The following is a 21,911-nucleotide window of genomic DNA, read 5'->3' as shown; positions in this document are numbered from 1 at the left end:
AAGAGAAAATGAGTGAATGGCAAGATGTTTCTCCTCTCATTCTTTCATCAGGATGCTCTGTTTGCTGCTAAATTTTCACCAAGATTGTCTGTACATTTATTTTCTGCTGACAACGTGTTAAACTATCAAGCCCAAATGCTTGCGAGAGAGCAGGAAAGGAACTGCACAGAAACAACACCCCAGAGTTTTCTTCATGTAAACAGAACTGCATCCTCATAACTATCAGATTCTAAAAGAATGGCATGATTTTATAAAAAAAGCTTTATTAAATACACATGATGAATGAATTAGTTCCTAAAAACCCCTTAATTCATGTGTTTAGAACTCAATTGCAGCCAGTGGAATGACATCTCAGAAGAACTCAGGGAAGCTCACAGTCTTTGACTTGCAGAACATCACCAATGAAGAAAGCGGAGGCACCAAACCTGAGCCTCACACACCTGATACTTTGCACAAACCGGTACATTCCTAAAAAAAATACATGCACTTCCCAAAAACCTTGAGAAAAACACATTTTTCTTGCAGATATGTCAGCAACCTGAAAATTAAACTACTTCAGTTACAAAAAGGAGCAGCGGACCACATTTAGATTCGCCTAAGTGGACTGTTGAAGTGTGGGGTCAGGGGTGAGAGGATGCGTTAGCATATTGACATACTGGAAAAAGAATTAAAAATAACCGTTTTGGAAATCTCTCTTTTATGGCAATGAAAACACTCGACATTCATGTTAGAATTGATCCAAAAGAGGACAGTGGCATGAGGAAAACCCATAATGAAAGATTAACATGGCTGAGAACTGTCAGGACATAGAAAAGTTTGCCTGTGCCCTACCGTAGACACCCACAACGCTACGGAACAGCACACTGAAGGTACAACAAAAACCATGGGCTCTTTATACTCATTTTGCAAATATCCTCTGAAACTTAGAAGGCAGGCAATATACTTCACTTTCCTAAACATGGTGGATTCAGCCCCATACCCACAACTTTTATTTCACTTCATATTTTGCTTCTCCAGGATACAGCCTTACTCAAAGCACCGGCTAAAACATATACAGGGGGAAGAAAGAATGACTGGACCAGACAGATGGTCTGCCTTTGGATGCTGAAAAGTATTCTGAGGCAGTTGAGTAGTATGACTTAACTCTTGCCCTGAATATTTTAAGGTACACACAGCTCAATCCAAATTAGGTAAAGCACAACTACAGTACTACAATACTGTGTCATATATAAAAACCAGCAACAGATCATGAATGCAAAAATGCTCCAGGAAAGTGTCCTTTTTCTCCTTTACTAATTTCTCTAGCTCCAAAGTCAGTCCTGATAATAATTTGACATTTTAAATCTTAAGACTGTTTTTCTTAAATATCCTGACACTCTTGAAATATTGTCTCTTCTGTCAGATCAGGGAACAGAAATTTACTTTCATTTTTTAAAAAATGCAACACTGATTCATTCTGCATAGGTCATTGACTCAGCACGTTACTACGCAGTCAAAACGCAGAGGTAAAGCAGCAGAAACACTCAAAGCATTTAGGAACTTCTGTCCTACTGTTTTCTTGCAATTCTGGACCATTAGTACAATAGTTTCTATGATAACTCCAGTAGCACTGGTGGATTTCACTCCATCCTAAAATCTTATTATACTAAGCCACAAAAATAAATAAATAAATAAATAAATCCCAAAGCTGTCTCAGTCCTGCTGCTCTAAATGTAACAAAAAGATGAAATGCGAGGGGAGAAAAATGTGTGTCTGCATGTATTGTATTTCTAATGTTCTTCCAGTAAGTGCTATAATGAAAAATTAAAAATTTTGTTTACTGGTCTCTGTGTATCTTCTTCAGTGATAAAAGGGAAGATTAAAAATTGTTGTTTTGGGCATTAAAAAGAACACCGAAGTCCATGTGAGCCTTTTATTTGTAAACACCAGTTTTACAGATATTGTAATGGACGTGAAAAATCGAAACTAAAAGTAAAATCTCTTCACTTTGCTTTCTGAGATCCCAGTACTTTGTGTGTTGACTTTTGGGATTCCAAAATGCATGTTGCTGTGGTATTTAAAAAAACAAAACAAAACAAAACAAAAAAACCGGAAATGCTGGCATGCAAATCCTATTCAACAACTTGAGAATACTAAGGGCTTTTACAAGGCAAAGAACACGTTAAAAGTTCATTAATTAAACAGTGCTTGTGAACAGATGGAATGGCTATCTGGGCTCTAATTACCGTAAGTTAGTACAGAGGTTCGCAGACCTTAATGAGGTTCAATAAAATGAATGATTACACATCAATCACAATTAGAGAAACCTGTAAGATGAGCTGAATTATCATGGCAACAAGTCATAAAACATAGGAGCACAAAAACCAACAGGCTCTGCGAAAGCCTATAAAGCAAACATTTCTGAATTAAAACTGTTCCTCTATATTGGAACAATTCCTCCCTACTGCCAACCCCATAAAAACACCCAGTGATTTAACTACATGGGTTGCACTGTCCCTCTCTTGACATCCTGGAGGATTGATTAGCCATAGGAGAGTGCAGGGCACTACAGCACCTAAAGGGTTAGCAAGAGCAGAGCAAACAAGATGATCTGAAAAAGAACCACCAGTTACGGAAATGAAGAGAACAGGAACCCTTTGTCGCACATTAAATATGTTATGGAAAATAAAGACAGTGATGCTTCTTTTTATCTTACCAGTGAAGTGGAAGACGTCAAACATCGGGCACAGAGGCTGTTTTAAACCAGAACAATTAGAAAATGTAGCTATGTGGAAAACCGTGTAGTTGAGGTTATTCAGACTGATTATGTGTTGGTGTAACTGCTATTCCTACAACTCCAAACCTTTAAATAACACGGAGTTTTATTTAAAAATTAAGGACAGAAAAATAATCCCAGCCACTTCCATTTCTTACCACTGGACCCACCTGTGGGAAACGGTGTTTTCAGAGCCTCAAATTTCCCAGCTGTAATAGATGCTGGCAGCGGGGAGAGAAAGGTGGTAAGATGGAGACAGAAAGTAATAGCAAGGGGAGGAGTTCACTTATGGTATGTGAAGTTTCTGAACTTCAGCTTCAGTGCTTGTTTCCCAAAGTAAAGGCCCTATACTTTTATCAACTTCTCTGTACTGCTACACTTCTATTGCCTTAATGGTATTTGTCTGTCAGACACAGCCCTTAGAAACTCCAGAAGTCAACTTTCAATACCAGGAAGTTAGAGTCATAGGCATGGCACGAGTTAAGGTAAGATCTTTCAGGAACAAGAGAAAAGAAAAATACAGGCTAGCTTCAGGTTATTTTCTACATTTTAATGACTTCACTTTCATGATGCTGCATTTTTGCTATCAAGACTTCGCAATAATGAAAAACTGTGCTAACCCCGAGTTTGTCTGTTAAGGTGATAACACCGAGATTTCTAAGTGAAATCACCGCCACTTCAACAGCACTGCTTTGCCCAGCTGAAAAGTGGGCAGGAGAATGACTATTTTATTTAAGGAAGCCAACAAACTGTAGTCTAGCAAGGTTTTATAAGATGACCCCACATTGTTACACAGGTAAAAATGAACAAGATGGATAATCCAAACCAGGTACAATAAGTCTAGCTGTTCAGCAGAAGTTACAGTTACAGGTTCTCAAAAAAACATGGCCCAGGGCAATTCAGAAAAAGTATTAAAAAACAGCAGATGAACTGAGATTGGAAAATGCTGTGCATGCACTAGATTGTTATTTAGCATTAGATTTAAGAAATCATTAAAAGCCATCTGCTCCTGTTTATATACTAGAATCCTGACAGTTAATCTTACTGTGAAACACACACAAAAGTATGATACTGAGGAAAGAAAAAATACAAATTAAATATGCCAGCCAATAAACTCACTATGAAGAGTAGCTTTCTCCTATTCCTCTCTCTTGCTGTCTCCATGTTTATGTCCCCAAGCGAATAAAACAAGTCCCCAGTAAAAGGATGGCTTTAGAAGTTTTTCAAGTGTATGTAGAGGGAAAACATTTCCTCTTTAAAGAATGATATAAAATTATGATGCTACCCATTAAAGTAGCTTTTATATAACAGGCACAAAAATTATGCACCTCATCCTCTTATTATTATCAGATGCACAGAATCAGTCAGGTTGGAAGGATGTCAGGAAAGAGATCTAGTCTCACCTCCTCAAAGTATGGTCACCACTGAATTCTCAAACTCATTTTTACAAAGAGAGAAACACAGCAATTAAGAAAATTCAAAGCTAAATCTAAAAATATTTTTCCTGATTAGAAAATAATTTCTTAACTTTTGTGATTGCAGCATGTATGGTTCATGAAAAACATATGCTGAAGTCAGGCTTTGTTTAAAAGAGAAAAAAAAGAAAAGTTTGAAAAATGATGTAAATGTATATTGGTGATCACACATGTGTATTAACGCAAGTGCCTGGATTGTTGGAAACACGCAGATGAAAATGCCCGTGTGCACATCTAGCTGATCTTCTGCATCCTTTGCACCTTCTCACCACCTGTAGAGAGATGAACGTGTGGTTTCTGGGACACGAGAACTGCCTTGCTGGATCACAGCCACAGTTTCTGAGGTCAGCACCTGGGTTTTGGCCATGGCCAGGACACGGCACATTGCACCAGACCTGTTGGGAATCCCACAGCAGGCCAGTGTGGAGTCACCAGCCCCACAAAAGCTCTCGAACTATCCCCTAGTAAAGAATTACTGAAGCCAGGACTTCTTAAAAACATCCCCCCCAGGAGCGTCAACCTCAAAGAAGCACTGCCCATGGGGGTTCCCTGTAAGAAGTTGCTCACGGGGAGCCCAAACCCTCGAGCTTGGCCACCTCCATCTTTCACGGCGGGTCCCTTTGTTCCTTTGTTGCGGTGGAGGGAGCGAGGAGCTTCCTGCTGCACCGCCTGCTCCGTTCCCTACTGCTCATACTTCACTTATGGTTTTTTGTCTTGCAACAACAGCAACAATCCTCAGCTTTTCACTCTCTCTTCTAACGAGTCTTTTCATGACCTATATAATTCCACATTCATGCAGAGTACCCGTGTGCCATGCAACCAGGATGTGCTTTAGTTTTCTCTGAATTTTGCAGTTTAATTTGATGATTACACTGTAAAAATTAAGACACATCCTTTTAATCTAAATTACTGGGGGTAATTTAACTTGATTTTATTAAAACGTAGAAACGATTGCTGTACGTTCTGCACAAAGGAATTAGGCTGGAAGGTTTAGAATCAGCATCAGTGATACCAGCAGCTCCCTCTAGTTGGAAAGTGTATTATTTTTTGTGCCCTAAAGAGCTAGTATATAGGAAAGACAGACAGATAGTACAAGCTTCTTTCAATAAGTGGCTTGGTAACTTGCACTGTGATATACAAACATTGTAGATCTACTAGATATATTGCGCTGATTGTCTCTTAAATGAAAATAACTTATTATTTATGTTGCTTCCGACTATTTTTGTAATACATAACTACAAAAAAATTTTAAATCCCCCACATCTGACAATTAATCTACTTTGAAACAAAAAAAAATACCATATCACAGAATCACAGTATGTTAGAAGAACGGTTTGAAAACTGTTTTACTGAAATTTAAAATAAGCCTTAGAACTTGCATATGCTTTAAATAAATATAGGGTTTCATATATTGATCCAGAAGCCACCTCCTTACATTTCCAAGGCTTTGAAACTAAAGAAGAGGCTTTTTAGCCTGAGGGGTTAAAAGTGTGGGTGTGGAAGTGGGCTTTTGTTAGAAAAATTAGCAATGCTATGAGTCATTGTGCATTAGCGGCAGAATAGTTTTGCATCTTGTATGAATCCAGACACCATATGCCATGCGAGGGCCTGCTACTTTATGCGGTGCCGCTGCTGACGGGCGGCCACGTGGGCATCCCCAGCGGAAAGGCTGTCTGTGCACGGCGGTGAGCGCAGGAACCCGGTGATCCGAACACGCTGGACATTGTCGCGAGCAGCAGGAACAGCTGGTAAGCTAGCAGAGCTAGCAAAGCCAGCGCGCCGCAGCGGCGGTGGCCAGCCAGCATGCTAATGAGACGGCGAGCGCGCACAAAGCCCGTCGCAAAGGGGACCGACACAAGCGCTGTCGGGTCCTGAGCGGCCCAGATTTGGCTGATTTGAGCCCACTCCTCGAAACCACAGTGCTACTGAGCCCCTGCGCCTGCTGGTCACCCCAGTGATGCTGCAAGGGCTTGGGGGCGGATGCCTTGCTCTGCTCAAATACAAATGTCACCTTTACTTGCGCCAGCAACGCAGCAAGCGGGCCAAGAGGACAACCCTTAGTCAAGGCAAAACTCACAGCCAAAGCCAATACGTGTTTTGTCCGTGTGAGGACTGCACAGCCTGAATTAAATTCCAAGTCCATTCAGATAAAACTCTTTTTTATTTCTCTTCACCCAATTGTGACAAAAGCCAAACGAAAATAACTTTAGGAAATCCAAAGTGCAAGTGAGAGTTCAGAAGCAAGTTTCCAAAAGATAGAGCAGAGGTTTTAGCTACACAAATCCCTTCATAGTTAATAGGGGCAGATAGCAAAATCATAAAAACTTACTTTAAAAATATAAAGAACACAAACTCCTTTAATTTATCTGTTGTATAAGTGAAAAAAAAAAAATTAAAACACCAAAAAAGCCCGTAAGATTGAATAAAGTACTTAGTAGCAACCCAAAGACATCAATTTTACTTCTATTAAACTTTAAAGGGAGCCTCTCATTAAACACAAGTTAGAAGTTCTTTGTCTAATATGACAGAAAACACTGAACACTGAGCAATAGGTTCAACCTTACTTGAAGAGAGTGGGAGCTTGAGTTCACAACTCACTATGAAAGGTACACTTACTAGTTAGTTGTAAACAAAAAAAAATCTGCACCACACTGACTCAATGTTTGTTATTGCAAGTTAAACTGAAGGCAGACTTCCATCACAGACCTCCTGGAAGCCTTTCTGGCAGGGCATGATTACACTAACAAAACTGCACTCTGAATAAACTTGTTTTATTTTTACAAAGAACAACAGAAACGCTCTGCTTGCTGTCAGCTTGACTAAACTGTAGGTATTTCATGAGCAATGCCACCAAAGCCAGCAGACTGCAGGTGAGTGAGACGAGTGGCTGGAGAAATGCGGTTAATGTCAGGCTGCTGTAATCACCCTCTTAGGCACCCTGTAAATACCTACTAGCTATCAGCCAGATGGTCTAAACCTCAGAGTCCATACATTTCCCTCTGCAGCCCTCGGCTCATGGTGCGCTTCATCGATTGGCAGAGAAATCTACTGCATTTTGCTTGTGAATATATAAAGAACTAGATGGTGCTTTTACAGATTTAACTAGATAAACACTACTCACAGCAATCGTAAAAGAACAGCAGTCGCACATGAACCCTTTTGCACAACCCAAGTTTAATTCAGAGCCAGGACACAAGTTTAAAGCAGCACTTAAATAAAAATCCCAGTTTCCTGCAAAATTATTCATGAACAAATAAAATATTACTAATGAAGAAACAGAATAAATAAATCAAGTGTTTCATTCAAAGCAACAGCTTCTTCAAGGCAGAGCAGAGTTAGGATTCAAATTCCCAACTCCCAGTCTCGATCTGCTGCTTTTACTTTGTGCACTATACTATTTCCAGCAAGATCATGACTTTCCAGTCTTCAGTAGGGGCTAAAGAGGTATGGCCATGTATTTTATGAAGCCTGTTTTCAAGTAGTGCATGCGTACATTATTTAACAAACCCAAAGCTGAGCTTGTGGGTTGTTTTTTTGTTTTGTTTTTTCCTATATGTGACATATTTCACACAATGAATTCACATTTCATTTACAAAAATACTGTATTCATGATGTCACTTAACCACGGGTTCATTTTTGGAACTATCTATTAAGTCGCTTAGCAAATAAAAGCCTTTAAAACTGTTGGGGTTTATTTACTCTTACTGAAGAGTACAGTTGCAGCACAGAGATCATCATCAGGAGCAGCCGCAGATAGTGCTGGTTAAAACTCTGCTACAGAAGCAGCTTGGGACTCAGCAACCCTCAGTGATCTTTACAGCTTCCAGCTGTGGAGAAGAAAAATGATGCCCCATGTTATAGCAGAGAAATAAATTGTATTGTTAACATGCAAAAGTTCACTGCTGCCTCCCTTGCCTTCTGTAAAATGCTGAAGCTCACCAGCAGCTCACAGTAATGTGTACCCACGATGTGTGTCTAACAAGGAACTATGAACAGGGTCAGGTAGGTACAGATGCATGCAGAAAAAATACAGAAATGTAAACCCATTGTGTCCGTACATCATCTAGCAGCATGTGAAGTTTAAATCCACAGAAGCATTATATACTCTTGATACATTCACAAGCAGGATGCAGTAGATTTCTCTGCAAGTCTATGAAGAGCACTGTGAATAAGAGCTGAAGAGCCGCCTCCACAATCCCATGTAATGCCACCTAAAAGCTTTGCCTCGCATGACTTATTACAGGCTGGAGCAGATTAGAGGCATCGATCGCTGCCTAGAGAAGGTTCTCGCTGTGAGGAGGGAAGGCAGCCGTAGAGACAGACAGCCTGGCCATCGATCCGCTCCAGCGGGGAGCTGCGCTGCAGAATGAAGGTCAGTGCAGCTTTACACCACCCCGTACAGCCACCGCCGCGTTCATCAGCATCCCTCAGAGACTGCTGCAATGGGACCAAATACTTCTGTCTGAAACTCAAACCCTTGTGCGAGGGCTGGTCACACCAACCGCCAGAAAAGCGAAGGACGGCAAGTGAAACCTGCTGCTCTCCGCAGACAAAGCAGCAGAGGACTGACTACAGCCAGATACTCCTGTGAGCCAGAACCGATCGCTTCGGCAGAAAACTGTCAGATGCCATGTCATATAAATTGTCACAGCTCCTGTGACACATGCTTTAGAATTTCATAGTAATTTCTAACAGCATCTATGTAGCTTGAGGGCATAACTTCTCTGGATGAAATAAAGGGAACAAATTGTGAACCCTTCTCTAAAAAGAGTAACAGGCTTTCTATTTTATTTTCACTGTACTATCAAACACCCCGTAATAACCAAAGCAGAGTTCTAAATGCAGGCTCAACAAAGCACATTTTGAAAGGTAGGCAAAATGTGTTTTCAGGCATCTGACATTATGTGCACCTACAAAATATATGACAGCCATTCACATGATTTAAGTCCATCATAGCAAATATCTTTGGTTTTTAGTCTCTGATAAAGCAGGTAAGCAGATCAGTTGCTCTACATTAGGTTAATCAGAAATGGGCTTAAATCAACAAAAGGAATTAATTCAGAAGTTCTTTGCTTAATCTTCTTGATTCCAGACATGACATACTAATACATAGTAGATACGTTAATATCTGGATGCAATATAATGAATTAAAGTTTTACTTATTTTTTGTTACGTATTTAGATGGCCTTTTGATTTTATCCTAATAAACTACTTGTTTGGTATAGTTAAGTATTCATTACAGTGGATAAAAATTTAAGAGACATTAATATATCAAATTACTTCTCCAAAGTAAGGGCTGTGTTTTCTCCTGGCCCACAAACAGGATTACAAATTGTAAACAGGGAAATGGTGACATCCAGTGCTCAGATATTATCTAAAGCATATGCATCCTCATCGTGCTCTTTTTTGTTTGTTCCAATGCACAGACATGTTCAGCATCTAATGCACAAGATGCATTACGTTGCAGTAAAGTACTGTGAACATCCACGATAAACTTAAGAAGAATTTAAAACTCTTTTACCTTTAGGTTTTCTCTTTGAATGAATAACAAATAATGCAAACAACTTTGGAAACAATAATACAACTGGCCACTGTGGTTATTTTTTTTTTCTTATTAGACTAAGAATATTCAGGTCAGCCCTTATATTTATATTGTATTTATATTAACAAAAAAGGCAGATGCAGCACAGCTTATATTAAGAGATTTGTTAGGATTACATCTCCAATAACACCTGCACAGCTACCTGAAATGGACAGTTTTGATGGCAAAAAATAGTGTCTGACAGACACAAGTTTGTATGCTCACCCCATTTCTTCTTCCCCTGTAGAGTAACGCAGCACTGTACTCTGATCAAGATGCTACAGTAGAGTATGAAAAATACACAGGAATCAAAAGGCAGAATAAGAACAAAGTCCTTTTCTTTCCATAAGACCAAACCAATTTATCCTAAAAGTGAGATTGCTCAAAAAGATAATTTTATAATAAACACCTTAATTCTTAGCAAACCCCAACAGGAACTAGCTCCCTATTTACTCATTCACAGGAAGATACATGTAGCTCGAATTTCTAAGAAAATAATTCAAAGACTACAAGAAATCAATTAAGAGCTCAGTCAAGAAGCCAAGTGGTGCTTGCACATAGGAACATTTTCTACCCTCCAGTCGGTTGCTTACCAAAAGCTGCCTGAACCTGGGGTAACATTTCAGATTCTTCCAATTCAGTTAGTGAGAGCAGGTAGGACTGGGGCAGTGGGGGAAGAGGTAAGTTACTACAAATAACACCAAAATAATTTTTCAATTAAAAAGAAACTTTTTTCAGTAGAAGAGTGGAAATACAGAGCTATGGACATTTACATTCAGGTACACGGAGACACTGCACAAACTTCACAGATCGTAAGAGCAATTCACCAAAGTTTCCTCTCACCGCTGTGGCCATTTGTCAAACTGGGAAGCCAAGAAGCTTTTCTTTCCAGTTAAGAAGCAAGTAAAAAGGCTCAAAAAGCATTGCTCCACCTTATACTTACACATTTTTCTAAAACAAACCAAGTCTGGTACAATCTTTCAGCCAATGCAATTTAAAGAATGGCTATCTTAATTGCAAAGCTAACTTTGCACACTTTTTTAAAAAAAAAAAAAAAGATAACAAAAGTTATAAGAATCAAGGATGTTTATCTCTAGTGTTACTATGAAAGATGTGACATGGGAAAGACTAAGTACCCTAGTTATGAGATTCCATAAATAAAACCTGAGACCAATTTACAAATCTATAAACAAGAGCAGTTTAATCCAAGGAGCAAAGAAATTATTTTGAAAGACAATCTGGATTCTGGGAAGTCAAAATTACATTTCCCTATGCATTCTAAGGGGAGCTTTTTGCTCAGACACTACTATCCCCAAATCCCAAAGTCTTTTTAGAGACCCAACAATAAATTATGGACCAACCAAAGCACCTAACGCCTGCAGACTTAGTTACATTTTCATATTTGGAGGTCTACCAGCACCTGAGCTTAAAAACTGTCAGCTTAAACAGCAGCTGCAAATCAGACCCATAATAAAGACTTAAATGCAAACCACGTATCCCCACCTCATATTTATCTTTACAGACAAGCCCAGCTCCCAGAGACGTGCCCTACTGCAGCTTGGAGAGACTGGGACTCCAGAACGTACGGAAGTTCAAAAATCCTTTTCCAACATAAACCAAATTTAATCTAAGCTGGAAGAGAGCACAAAGATGCAGTTTTATATCACCACCCCTACCATTTTTTGGAATATTCAATATTACTGAAACCAGAACAGAACCTTCCTTAGGGAGTCCTGCTCAATCCAATTACAATTACCAAAGCACCAAATTACAAATGCACTGTTTTTCATCCCTGTTCTTAACTCGCGTAACTCTTAAATACTGACAATTAGCAACCTCTGCTTTAACTGGGCTTAATTAAGAGGAAATTTAATTTTGATACATAACTATTTGTCTGTGAGATTCGTTGTTATTTCCTTTCCCCAGCACACAAAAAGGTGGCTTTAATGCTCTCAAAAACTTGCATAAATATATTCATTTTTATACATTCATATATAATTTAAGCCACTTTATTGTTTATTATTTCTGTAAAATACACAGGCATACTTAAAATAAAAATTATTGCCTGAAAAAGCAGACTGGTGAGGCTGCTGATACACGTTACCTCGCACTCAACAGTTACTTAAGGATGGTGAGAGCACCAATTAGCAGGGGCTGCAGCCACTCAGCCTCAGTGCTTCACTGCACCAAGAATGAATGCACTCCTGAAAAAATGGTTATTTTGAACATATACTAATGTATAATCATCCATGACCATGTAAACATTGCAGCAGCTACAGAGACAACTGAGCTTTAACCATTCAAAAGACAAATGAGCTATGTGTTAACTGCCCTGGTTTTGCTCCTGTGTAACACCATTTGATGTATACAAAGAACTTTTAGCCAGAATGGCTTTAAACTGAAGTTTAAATATAGTTAATTATTTTTTAACGAATATTTCTCTTGCCCTAATGAATTCCTTAAAACAGAAAGAGTTACATAAACATAAAAAATAAATTTTTAAAAAATAATCTGATGTGGTTCTGCCATAGTTACCTTCCCCATTTTCAAAGAGATTTCCAACAGAAAAATGTATTTGGGTACGGCAGTGGAATTTGTGTCATCATGACCAAGCGACTACAGCACACAGTGAGATTCTCCCGCGGCTCTTCGGTCCCAGTCCCCATGGAAACTGGACTCGGATATTGTCCTCCACTCTGGAGCACCGAGACTTGGGAGCCTTTTGTGCCTGATGAGATTTCTTCCACAACCTTCCAGCAACAGACCCTATGCTTCCTCCTGACTCTTTCACAATTGAGATGCAAATTAATCTCTGAGGCTGATTACACTTCCCTTAAAGCCCCTGACAAGTGCAGCTGTAACCAGAGTTTACAGACTTTCCAACAAGTGACTTCAGCTGTCACTACTGGCAAGATGCTGCCCCAGCTCCCTGGCATGCGACCCTGCGCCAGCAATGCTTCCCGCGGGCACCACCACCAGCTCCTTCTCCTCACACCTTGAAGGGCAGGAGCCAGGATCAGGGCTCTGCTCCGCCTGGAGCAGGGTCCCAGCTGGTAATCCACACCTGCTGCTGCTCCAACACGAGCACCACGGACTCACTGTCTTATTGCCATTGAGCCATTTACACCAGAAGAAGCATTCAATCAATTTCTAACCACACCTGAATTGGGAAAATTTCTAGCTACTCACCATTACTATGGATGCTGACTTTCAAAGTGACCCATGTGACAAACAGAAGTGGCACACCACTCCTCAGCTCTTCCTTACACAAGCTTTTCTGAACTCACCCAAACTGCAAGGTTATGTCTAATGTGCTGCCAAACATTATCTGTTACTTTTCAAGGATTATTGCTTTTTTTTTTTCTCCTCTCTATTGAAATGTTTTTAGTTATTTCACTTTTGAGTTATTTTCATCTCCAGTCTGACAAAGCTACTAAACTCTTTCCTAACTGTTTAAATGGCTGGGTCTGCTGCTTGTAGCAGTTAGCAAAGCAAACACCACAGCAAAGTCATTCACTGTGTGTGCACCCTTTGGGAGCTACAGAGCAATGTTACTGCACTGGACATGTTCAAGCGTTGCCTTTACACATCCATACGTTTGCATTCCCATTTCTGTCTCATTAAGAATTTTATGTCCTGGTTTTAAGCTGAGACAGAGCTGGGTTTCTTTTTAGTAGCTAGAATAGTGCTGTGTTTTGCTTTCAGCCTGGGATTTGTTGTGAGAGAAACGCTGAGAACACACCAGTGTTGGCATTTTTGCCACTGGAAGTGAAGGACTTTGTGTTCTGTTAGTCTGCAAGTGCAAGATCCAAGGGGACAAGGAATATTGAAATTAATAAGCTAAACTGACATTTGGATATGCCAATGGGATATATTCCATATCATATAATGTCCTGTCCAGTACATTAATGAGAGGCTCTTCCTCTTTTGCTCTCTCTGGTTTTCGCTTGGGCTCTCACTGTTCCGGGATTGTGGTTTCGGTTCAGGATTGTCGCTCCTCCCGGATCGTTATCTGGGAACGGGCCGGGCGGTGAGCAATTGCACTGGGTATCACTCATTTGCATATTTTGTTACTGTTATCATTACCACTACTATTTTAATATTAGTATTATTTTAAGTTTTCTTTTATTTCTATTATTAAATTTTTCTTATCTCAACCTACAAGTCTCCTTACCCTTACCCCCAATCCTCTCCCCTATCCCCTGGGTGAATGGCTATGTTGGCTGCTAGCCAAGGGCTAGCCCAGTGAAACCATCAAATTTTAGTATATCTAAAAGTGTTTAATTATCTATAGTAAGAGCTGTGGATGGCTTTCTCTCCCACTCCAGTGTCATCCTGATAGGATCTTCCCACCACGTTATCTTTTTCCAGTTTCAGAAGTTTCTCAATCCGCTTTCATTTTTCAAACAGACAAGTGGCAGTTGATTCACTACAGATATCGTTGGTGCAAAAACAGGCACAAAAAAGGAAGAAAAGAATCCGGGGACAGATGCTGTTTCAGCTAGAACTCAAACATATGCTGAGAAGCAGCATGTGCTATCATATTTGTGCTGCTCATGTTTCCCTGGGGACAAGGAAGGACCCAGAGAGAGACCTTGTCACAAAGCAGCAGCACAGCAGGCTGGTCAGCGCTGTTCGCTCACAAAATGTTGAAGCCAAAAGATGAGCAAGATTGGGAATCGGAGGACAACGACCAGGAGTGAGGTGCTGGGACAGCAGTAGAAGGCAAAAGGATCTCTTCATTCTCATAACCGCTGTTACTTATGTTAATTTTACTACACTGCTATTTTATTACTATACATTGACTATACAAACAGATGGATTAAGCTAAATTTTACATAGAAGAATTTTAGTAATTGGCTAGATTTCTCTCATGAAACAAAAGTAGAAAACTTGGCAAGTTCTGAATCGTCTGTTAGGTACTGCCATGGTTTTGCAGCTAATGTGTTGCATTCAACTGCTTACGCAACAACCAACTGTCTTTGTTTTAAAACAAAGTACACAATGAAGTTAATAAAATCCAAATTTATTTAACCACAATGCTACTTTTAATTTCTGATGACTTTTACAGAGTATACTGGATAAAATTTAGCTTTTTAAAAAAACAAGTATTCTGAGAATATTTTGTGTTTTAAAAATGTGTCTCAAACTAATTAATCAACGTTCTTTCAAAGATCAAAACATTTCATTTACAAACTCTTTCTCAAAGTCATATGGTTAGAAAAATCAAAAGCTCCCGAAAGAAAACTAAGTGCAGTGAGTGTTGATCCTGAGATAAGTGATATGATTAACAAAAAAAGCTATAAAATGTTTCTAGCATAATTATGGCATTATGAGAAAATCTAGAATAAGTGAAAAACAGTAATAAAGCTGTTAGTGTCTGTACCACACAAGAATAAAAGTCAATGCTACAGTTTCTGTAACAGAGAAGCATACCATCTAGTTATCTTCCAGCCACTGTTAGAAAATATGCTCAGAAAATGCCCAAATACAGACATGGCTGGAATGAAACTGGAATTTGAGAACTGAAACATCCGTATCTGAGGCCAAATCCCATCTGTCTTATTAATGTAATGAGTCCAAGTAAAGTCAATTGGACTAGTCTTGAATAAGATAAGAATACAACTGAGCTCTGTATATTAGCCTACTGTAGATAACTTCTATTAGCATGAAAGAAAACTGAGTATTATCATTACTTACAGTTCAAAGCATCACTGTTAAGTCCAAGTCCACCACCAGCAAGACTATCCAAAGCTGCTTGTGAGAACACTCTTGTGACATTATGATCTTATTTTTAAAACACTGGATGGCAACTGGGTGTGAACAACTCAAAACATTGAGTTTGATGTGAAGAAAGCTTTGACCTTTTCCAATAAAATCAAATGGGATGGGTTTTCATTAAAGCTTACCTCTCTGCAGAAGAACATTCAGAAGTAAGAACCCCACCAAGGGGAGCCTTGCCCCAGTGGGAAGAAAGGATACAAGCTCTGGTAGAGCGGGATGAGTGACTTGACGGCCCTGCTGGCATTGATGCATGTGGCACATACGAGGCTTGGCAGCAGCTTTGCAGTCACGATTGCTCCATCAAAGAGAGGACCAAAAAATGGCACCTGTGGAACCCAAAATAAAAACAAAACTTGAAAGGCCAAGCCAACAGAAGCTGAAAGGTTAGTGTAGAGCACGGGAGCAACTTCCAAAATCACAAGCAGAAACAACATGCCTGACTCCCAGGGGATTTTCAGAGCAAGGCATCTGCTGCTTGAGAAAGGTGCAAGGGAGGTAAGAGGAGGGAAGTTTGACACTGCCTCGCTCTCAACAGTCAAGTTATTTGGTTACTTTACAAGCGTTAGCTTGCTCTAGATCTCCGCTCTAGATCATAGCAGAGATCTCCTAATTTTTTATTTTAAGTTTTTAAATCTTCCATAATTGCCATCAGCATACTTTACACGTATATGCATGTTTCACAGAATATTCAACTGGCTAAACAAGAGCTTGTTATGCATATGAACAAAATTTGTCTATGAATTTGAAATGGATACTCCATTTGCAGTAGATATTAAGAGATGTTTTCTGTCTTGCATCCCTAACAGGAAACCCTAATTCACTGAATCCTACATGGGCAGTTTTTGCAATGAAGTATTTGTTTCAGTAATCCTCTATAAACTTCCATGGACTTCACTGAAGGAAAAAAAAATATTGAGCTGATCCAAGATAATGAGGTCTATGGGAAGCAGAGGAGATGGCAGAAAACTACCACCTCTCAGAGGCAGTTCCCTGTAAACAGGCCTGGGACATGCACAAACAGGTTCCTTCAGGGTTACCTCCAGAGGAAATCACCACATAATGTCATCTGGTGACATATGGGTCTTCAGATAAAGGCTATACTAGTAAAAGAGATACTTTAGAAAAGAAAAATGTCCAGAATTGCATAAACATAACAGACTTTGCCATGTCAAACCCAGAAAAATCTTAATGTGTAACTATATAATAAATTTTAGTATTTCCAAATATGCAAACTCATTTCCCTTTCACAAATTCAAAATTAAAAAAAAGCAAAACCAAACCAACAAAAACTAAGAAAACCAACCCAACCAAAACCCTAAACAGAAAGCTCGCAGCAATTATCAATATTTAAGCTATGGATTTTTTCCATCTGTACAGAGGCTTATCACATAAATAAATACCCTCTATTATTCTTCTGCAACTGCTTGTGGGTGACTGTGACAGTCATTCAATAAATGGACAAAGGGAATAATATAAATCCCCTGCACCTAGGGAATTCCTCTAATTAGAAGCGGCAATGAATTACAGAAGAAATTTGGTTTTAATATAACATCTGCAAGTGACAGCTGTCTTTTCACACAGTTATTTTGTCATTCCTTTACTTAAAATAATTCATACCCCTCAAAAAATAAATTAGTGTAAAACGTTTCCATAGTAGTTTTGCCTTTTTTTTTTATGCTGGCATTACTATCTAGGCAGTTGGAAAGAAAGGTGACAGGAAGAAAATCTATGACACCAATGTGATAATGCTCTAGAGCATCAAGTTTTTCCTCTTTAAGCAACAACATTTCTACTTGAAATTTTAAACACACACTCTTTTTACAAGTATTGGCAAAAGGAGAAAATAACCCGTAAAACTATATTTTTATGTAAGTACAAATAAGGAGGTTAAGTACATAGTAGTGTTTAAATTATACCAACATACAAATACCAGATATTAAAAGTCAGATTAGCACTTACATATGCTACTAGACAGGGAAATTCACTCTCAGGCTTTTTGAAAAGCAATTTTTGCTTACAGGGCTTTGTTACACTGTTTCAAAACCACCTCGAGTCTAGAGAGTGTGGTAGATTTTCTTAATACAGTATTACATCATTTATATACTTAAAATATAGACCAAGTGTGTGTATTTTATACACCTTAAAGATGTGTGTATATAAATACATACATATATCTACATATGCTCATGTTTAAAAAAAAAAAAAAATCTTTCTGTGGGAACCCTCCAGCAAATTTATTAAAAATATCTGCAATCTGTCTGACATTTTAAACCAAAAAGTTCAGTAACTGTTTTATCTACAAGTTTAAGTCATACTCTAATAAATCATACTTTTATGTACTATAAAATTTCTTTTAAACAGAAGAGTGGGCTAATTCAAGCTGAATTGTAAAAACTGAGAGATTTCCTTAGCAGCCCTGAACTCTGTCCCCACAGTGCAGAGATAGGAGTGCAGTGGGTGCTCTCCAGCGTGACTTTCATGAAATTGGGAAACATGTTTTTTTTTCAAGCATGTTTCAAATAATTAGATTATTTCAGGAACTGTGTTCTAGGCACATGTTTTGTCAAAAAGTGCACATTTTCCACAACCCAAAGTTGGCATACACTGGCAGATGGAAAAAGAAAATAATGCAAAGGATGGAAGTGACTTTGTGTGACAGTAACTGATTTTACATTACCAAAGAAAAACAAGCGTAACCCACGTGAAACCAGAAGCAAGAGCAGCATTTTCCCCAAACTGGTTCATATTTTTCGAGGTGGGGATGTGCAAAGGCGTCGCTGCCCTGCCTTACAGCAGCAGCAGAGCCAGCAGGCCTGGCTGCTCCCCGGCAGGCTCGGGCTCTGCGCAGCCTGCTGCGATACGAGGAGCACACAACCGGACCATACGCTCCTCTGGACAACACAAAGCTTGGAATTATTAATTCCCAAGCAGATCTACCAGCCACGGTGAGGGTCATTATAGTCAATGGAACTCGCATCTCGTCAGCTTCCATCTGTATAGGGGGCTCTGCTTTAACGAGGAGTACGAGGGGGGAGACCAACTGAATGCATGGGGACGTGCTCCCTGCTCAGTACTTTTCTGTAAGTTGGTATTAAAAACCCATTTGAGGAGAATAGTTTTGAACGGTTACAAAAAAATATATTATGTTTTGACAGGAATTGATTAAAAAAAAAAGAAAAAGGAAATATCCCTTTCCTTGAGTACTCCAAACATCAATGCAAGTTATCCATGAAGCAAAAACTAATATTCAGCCCATTGCAAACACCTGCTTCATTACAATTTCCAAGGAAAAAAATAATTATTTCTGTTGCACGCAGTAAAAGTAGGCAAGGTTAAATAAACCTTTTGAGCACAAAGACTTCCCCTCTACAGCAAGCAGCACTAGTTAAAAGAGTGGGGAATGGGTAAATTATTGTACCAAATGGCTGAGAATTAATCTCTGATGACTAGCTGCAATCTAACGAGGCATCTGTGTCCCAGGGAACCCGCAGTATGTCCCTGGCGGTATGTGCAGTGTGTAGAGTCTGCCTGGCATTCTTTGTCCTCTTTTGCAGGCAGCTTTTCGTCTCATTGTTCAGAATATCCTCATGCATCTGTGACGCGTGGAATGCATTCACACTAACAGACTTACTATTGTCTTCCCTCAGAAGCTTTGTCGAGCAAAGACTGCATCACGGTTCCTGATAATTATATTGCTTAATTAATCAAGACAAAAAAAATTTGCAAATCATCGCCTGGTTGCCAAGCAGGGAGATAAAAAAAATGAAAACAATACAAGCTGAAGCAATATAACAAAAGTAACAGCTATCTGATCAGAAATTCTTATATAATGAAGCTATTAATGCTAAATCGGTTAATGTTAACATTGCTCCAGGTGTCTCTACTTAGATGCAAACAAAAAGGCTAACATTATGTATATAAAAGGCCAAATGTTGCCATGGATTCTGTAACCTGATAGAGAGGACAGCCTTTTCATTTGATTAGGGAATGCAATTTAAATACCAGGGACTGAAGCCAAACAACAGACATTTCTCTCTGCAAGCCTCTTTCATTCACCCTGGGGTCAGTAGCTGGTGAACAAAAGGTCAGCCACACTTGCCCTGGAAATGTCTGGATTAATTTTATTACATTGTAATGGTCTGTACTTTAAATGTAGGGATAACACTAAATTTCCAGTTAGCTATTATTCTTTCTGCCCGTTGGGTATTTTTGACTAATATGTAAGATGACATAGCTTTCCTTGATTGGTCCACAGAATTTTCGAGCATGTTCATAACGCTAAATTCTGATTTTCCCGATGGAACATTAAAAGCTAAAATTCCCAAGTAGTAAATTACAGAGCTCAAAATCAAGTGTAGTAAAAAACCCCACTATTTCAATTTATAAAAAAATTTCAAGTTTGAAATGCCTACTGGCAAACCACTAGCTGTTAATATAGAATAGCTCTGTCAATCACAACTCAAAAAATACTGTATACAGCTGGTAAATATGTCATCTGATGTATGCCTTCTTCCCACAGCTGGTTATTCTCCTGGGCAAATATTGTCCCTCATATAAGGGAAATGGTATTTATCACACTGATTAACTTCATAAAGTATATTTTATATACATTTTTGCATCCATAATGTACCAGACAAGTATTTATTAAAGTAGCTTTTTTTACACATATGCACAGATGTACATACACACACCTGACATTTTTCAAAGTAAAAAATCAATTTTTTTTCCAAATAATGTCTAAAAAGTAGTTGCATAACAATAGTTTAAACAGAAAATACTGAAGCTCAAATACTTTGTTATAAGGATATCCAACACCTGCATCATCCCATTGAGTCAGATTATGATGACAGTCCCAAAAACATGTGAGGTTATGCAAAGTACCATATGTACAACAGTAACCAAGCTGTATGGGGTGAATTAATAGCAAATAAGGAACTTAAATCTTTATTATTTTGCTTTTATTGCCTCACATTGGAAACTCACAATTATTTTAATCATTTTTCTTTTTACAATAACTCCTAGGGGTTGAGAATTCTGAAATATTTCTTTAAGTGCTAAGCATTAACATAAAATGGGTTAGTAGCCATTTCAATCGCTATTAACAATTCTAGTTTTAAAACAGAAGCTCATCGCTCAGCATATTTTTAAACTCAGATGGACAGAGTATAATTTGTATTTGCTGGGAAGAAACCTCCAAACTGTAAAACACTGAGCTTTATTTAAGCAACAAAACTGTTGGTCACTTGCATAACACACATGATAGAACCAACAAAGCAGTCAAAACATACCTCTGGTTTCTTCATTATTTCTATGAAAAACATATGATTCTTCATTGGATAGATAACGATTAAAACATCCCCAAAATCTGTTGGTATAATGCCTCTGCGGTAGTTCCTGGTGTGTTCAGACCAGACGATGTGAACCTCATCATTTCCCAAGTGACGAAGCTGCAACAGCAAATTGGCTCTTTATTAATCAGAGTGATAACAACAGTTTATGAGGGGTCATGGCTTACAAATTGAATTACAATGCTCAACAGTAGAAATATTTCATTACAGAAAAAGTTAAAATATTGTTTTTCTTCAGTTGCTCATGAAAAGATCAGCTAAATAATTTGCTTCATTCAGAACGCATTGTTGTCTGATGGTTTAATTAAGTAATTATCAAACTAGCCATTAGCATGATATGTAAATGTACATTACCTACAATAATTTAAGATGGAAATCTGAATTACTAGAATAAAATATTAACCAACCAATATTAACATTCCAGCTAAAATAACGTAGCTGTCACAGAAATATAAAATGCCTTGCCTCAGGATGTCAAGAAACTTCCATCATAAGCCATTATTACTGAATTTCTTATATTACAAATAACTCCTTGCTGACTCTGTCTAGAGAGGATTTTTGTTTGAAAATGTAAGCAAAATCTCTAGGCAATGTGATTTAGAGAAGAATGGGAAACACTGTGAGAGTTACTTTTTTATTTGGAGCTAAGTTGCATAAAATATGGATAAAATTTAAATGTGACATACACAAAATGCATCTGAAAGCCTGTGTGTTTGCTTTGTTATTGGAGGAACTGGAGGTGATCTAACAGATGGCAAAAAGTATTTGGCAGTCATGTACAAGCTACTCACAATAGTTTCAACTGTAAGCTTTAAAGTTAAAATTTAATCCACATGCAGAATGCCAGCCCAAAACATAAAGAGAATTTAAGTCCCACTTAAAGCTTAAAAGACACCCCCCTCCCCAGTTTGGTGCTAGCCCCTGGAACAATGTGCACAATAGACCTAACAAAGAAGCCAAAACGTAGC

General features: G+C 38.6%; 1 protein-coding gene across 1 annotated transcript in view; it reads right to left on the bottom strand.

Moving 5' to 3' along the window:
• The window catches only part of LOC104531399 (ral GTPase-activating protein subunit alpha-2), a gene marked incomplete at its 5' end in the record, with an annotated part of 103,867 nt that overhangs the window by 34,141 nt on the left and 47,815 nt on the right, over nucleotides 1-21,911 (bottom strand). The window contains 2 exon segments of the mRNA XM_029087048.1: nucleotides 15,794-15,921; nucleotides 20,884-21,042. Of these exon segments, the coding sequence (XP_028942881.1) occupies nucleotides 15,794-15,921; nucleotides 20,884-21,042 (287 nt within the window).

The sequence above is a fragment of the Antrostomus carolinensis genome, unplaced genomic scaffold (genome assembly GCF_000700745.2).
Source record: "Antrostomus carolinensis isolate BGI_N321 unplaced genomic scaffold, ASM70074v2 scaffold13809, whole genome shotgun sequence".
Taxonomy (NCBI): Eukaryota; Metazoa; Chordata; class Aves; order Caprimulgiformes; family Caprimulgidae; genus Antrostomus; species Antrostomus carolinensis.
The sequence above is the reverse complement of the archived record's forward strand: the minus strand, read 5'-3'. Positions and strand labels throughout refer to the sequence as shown.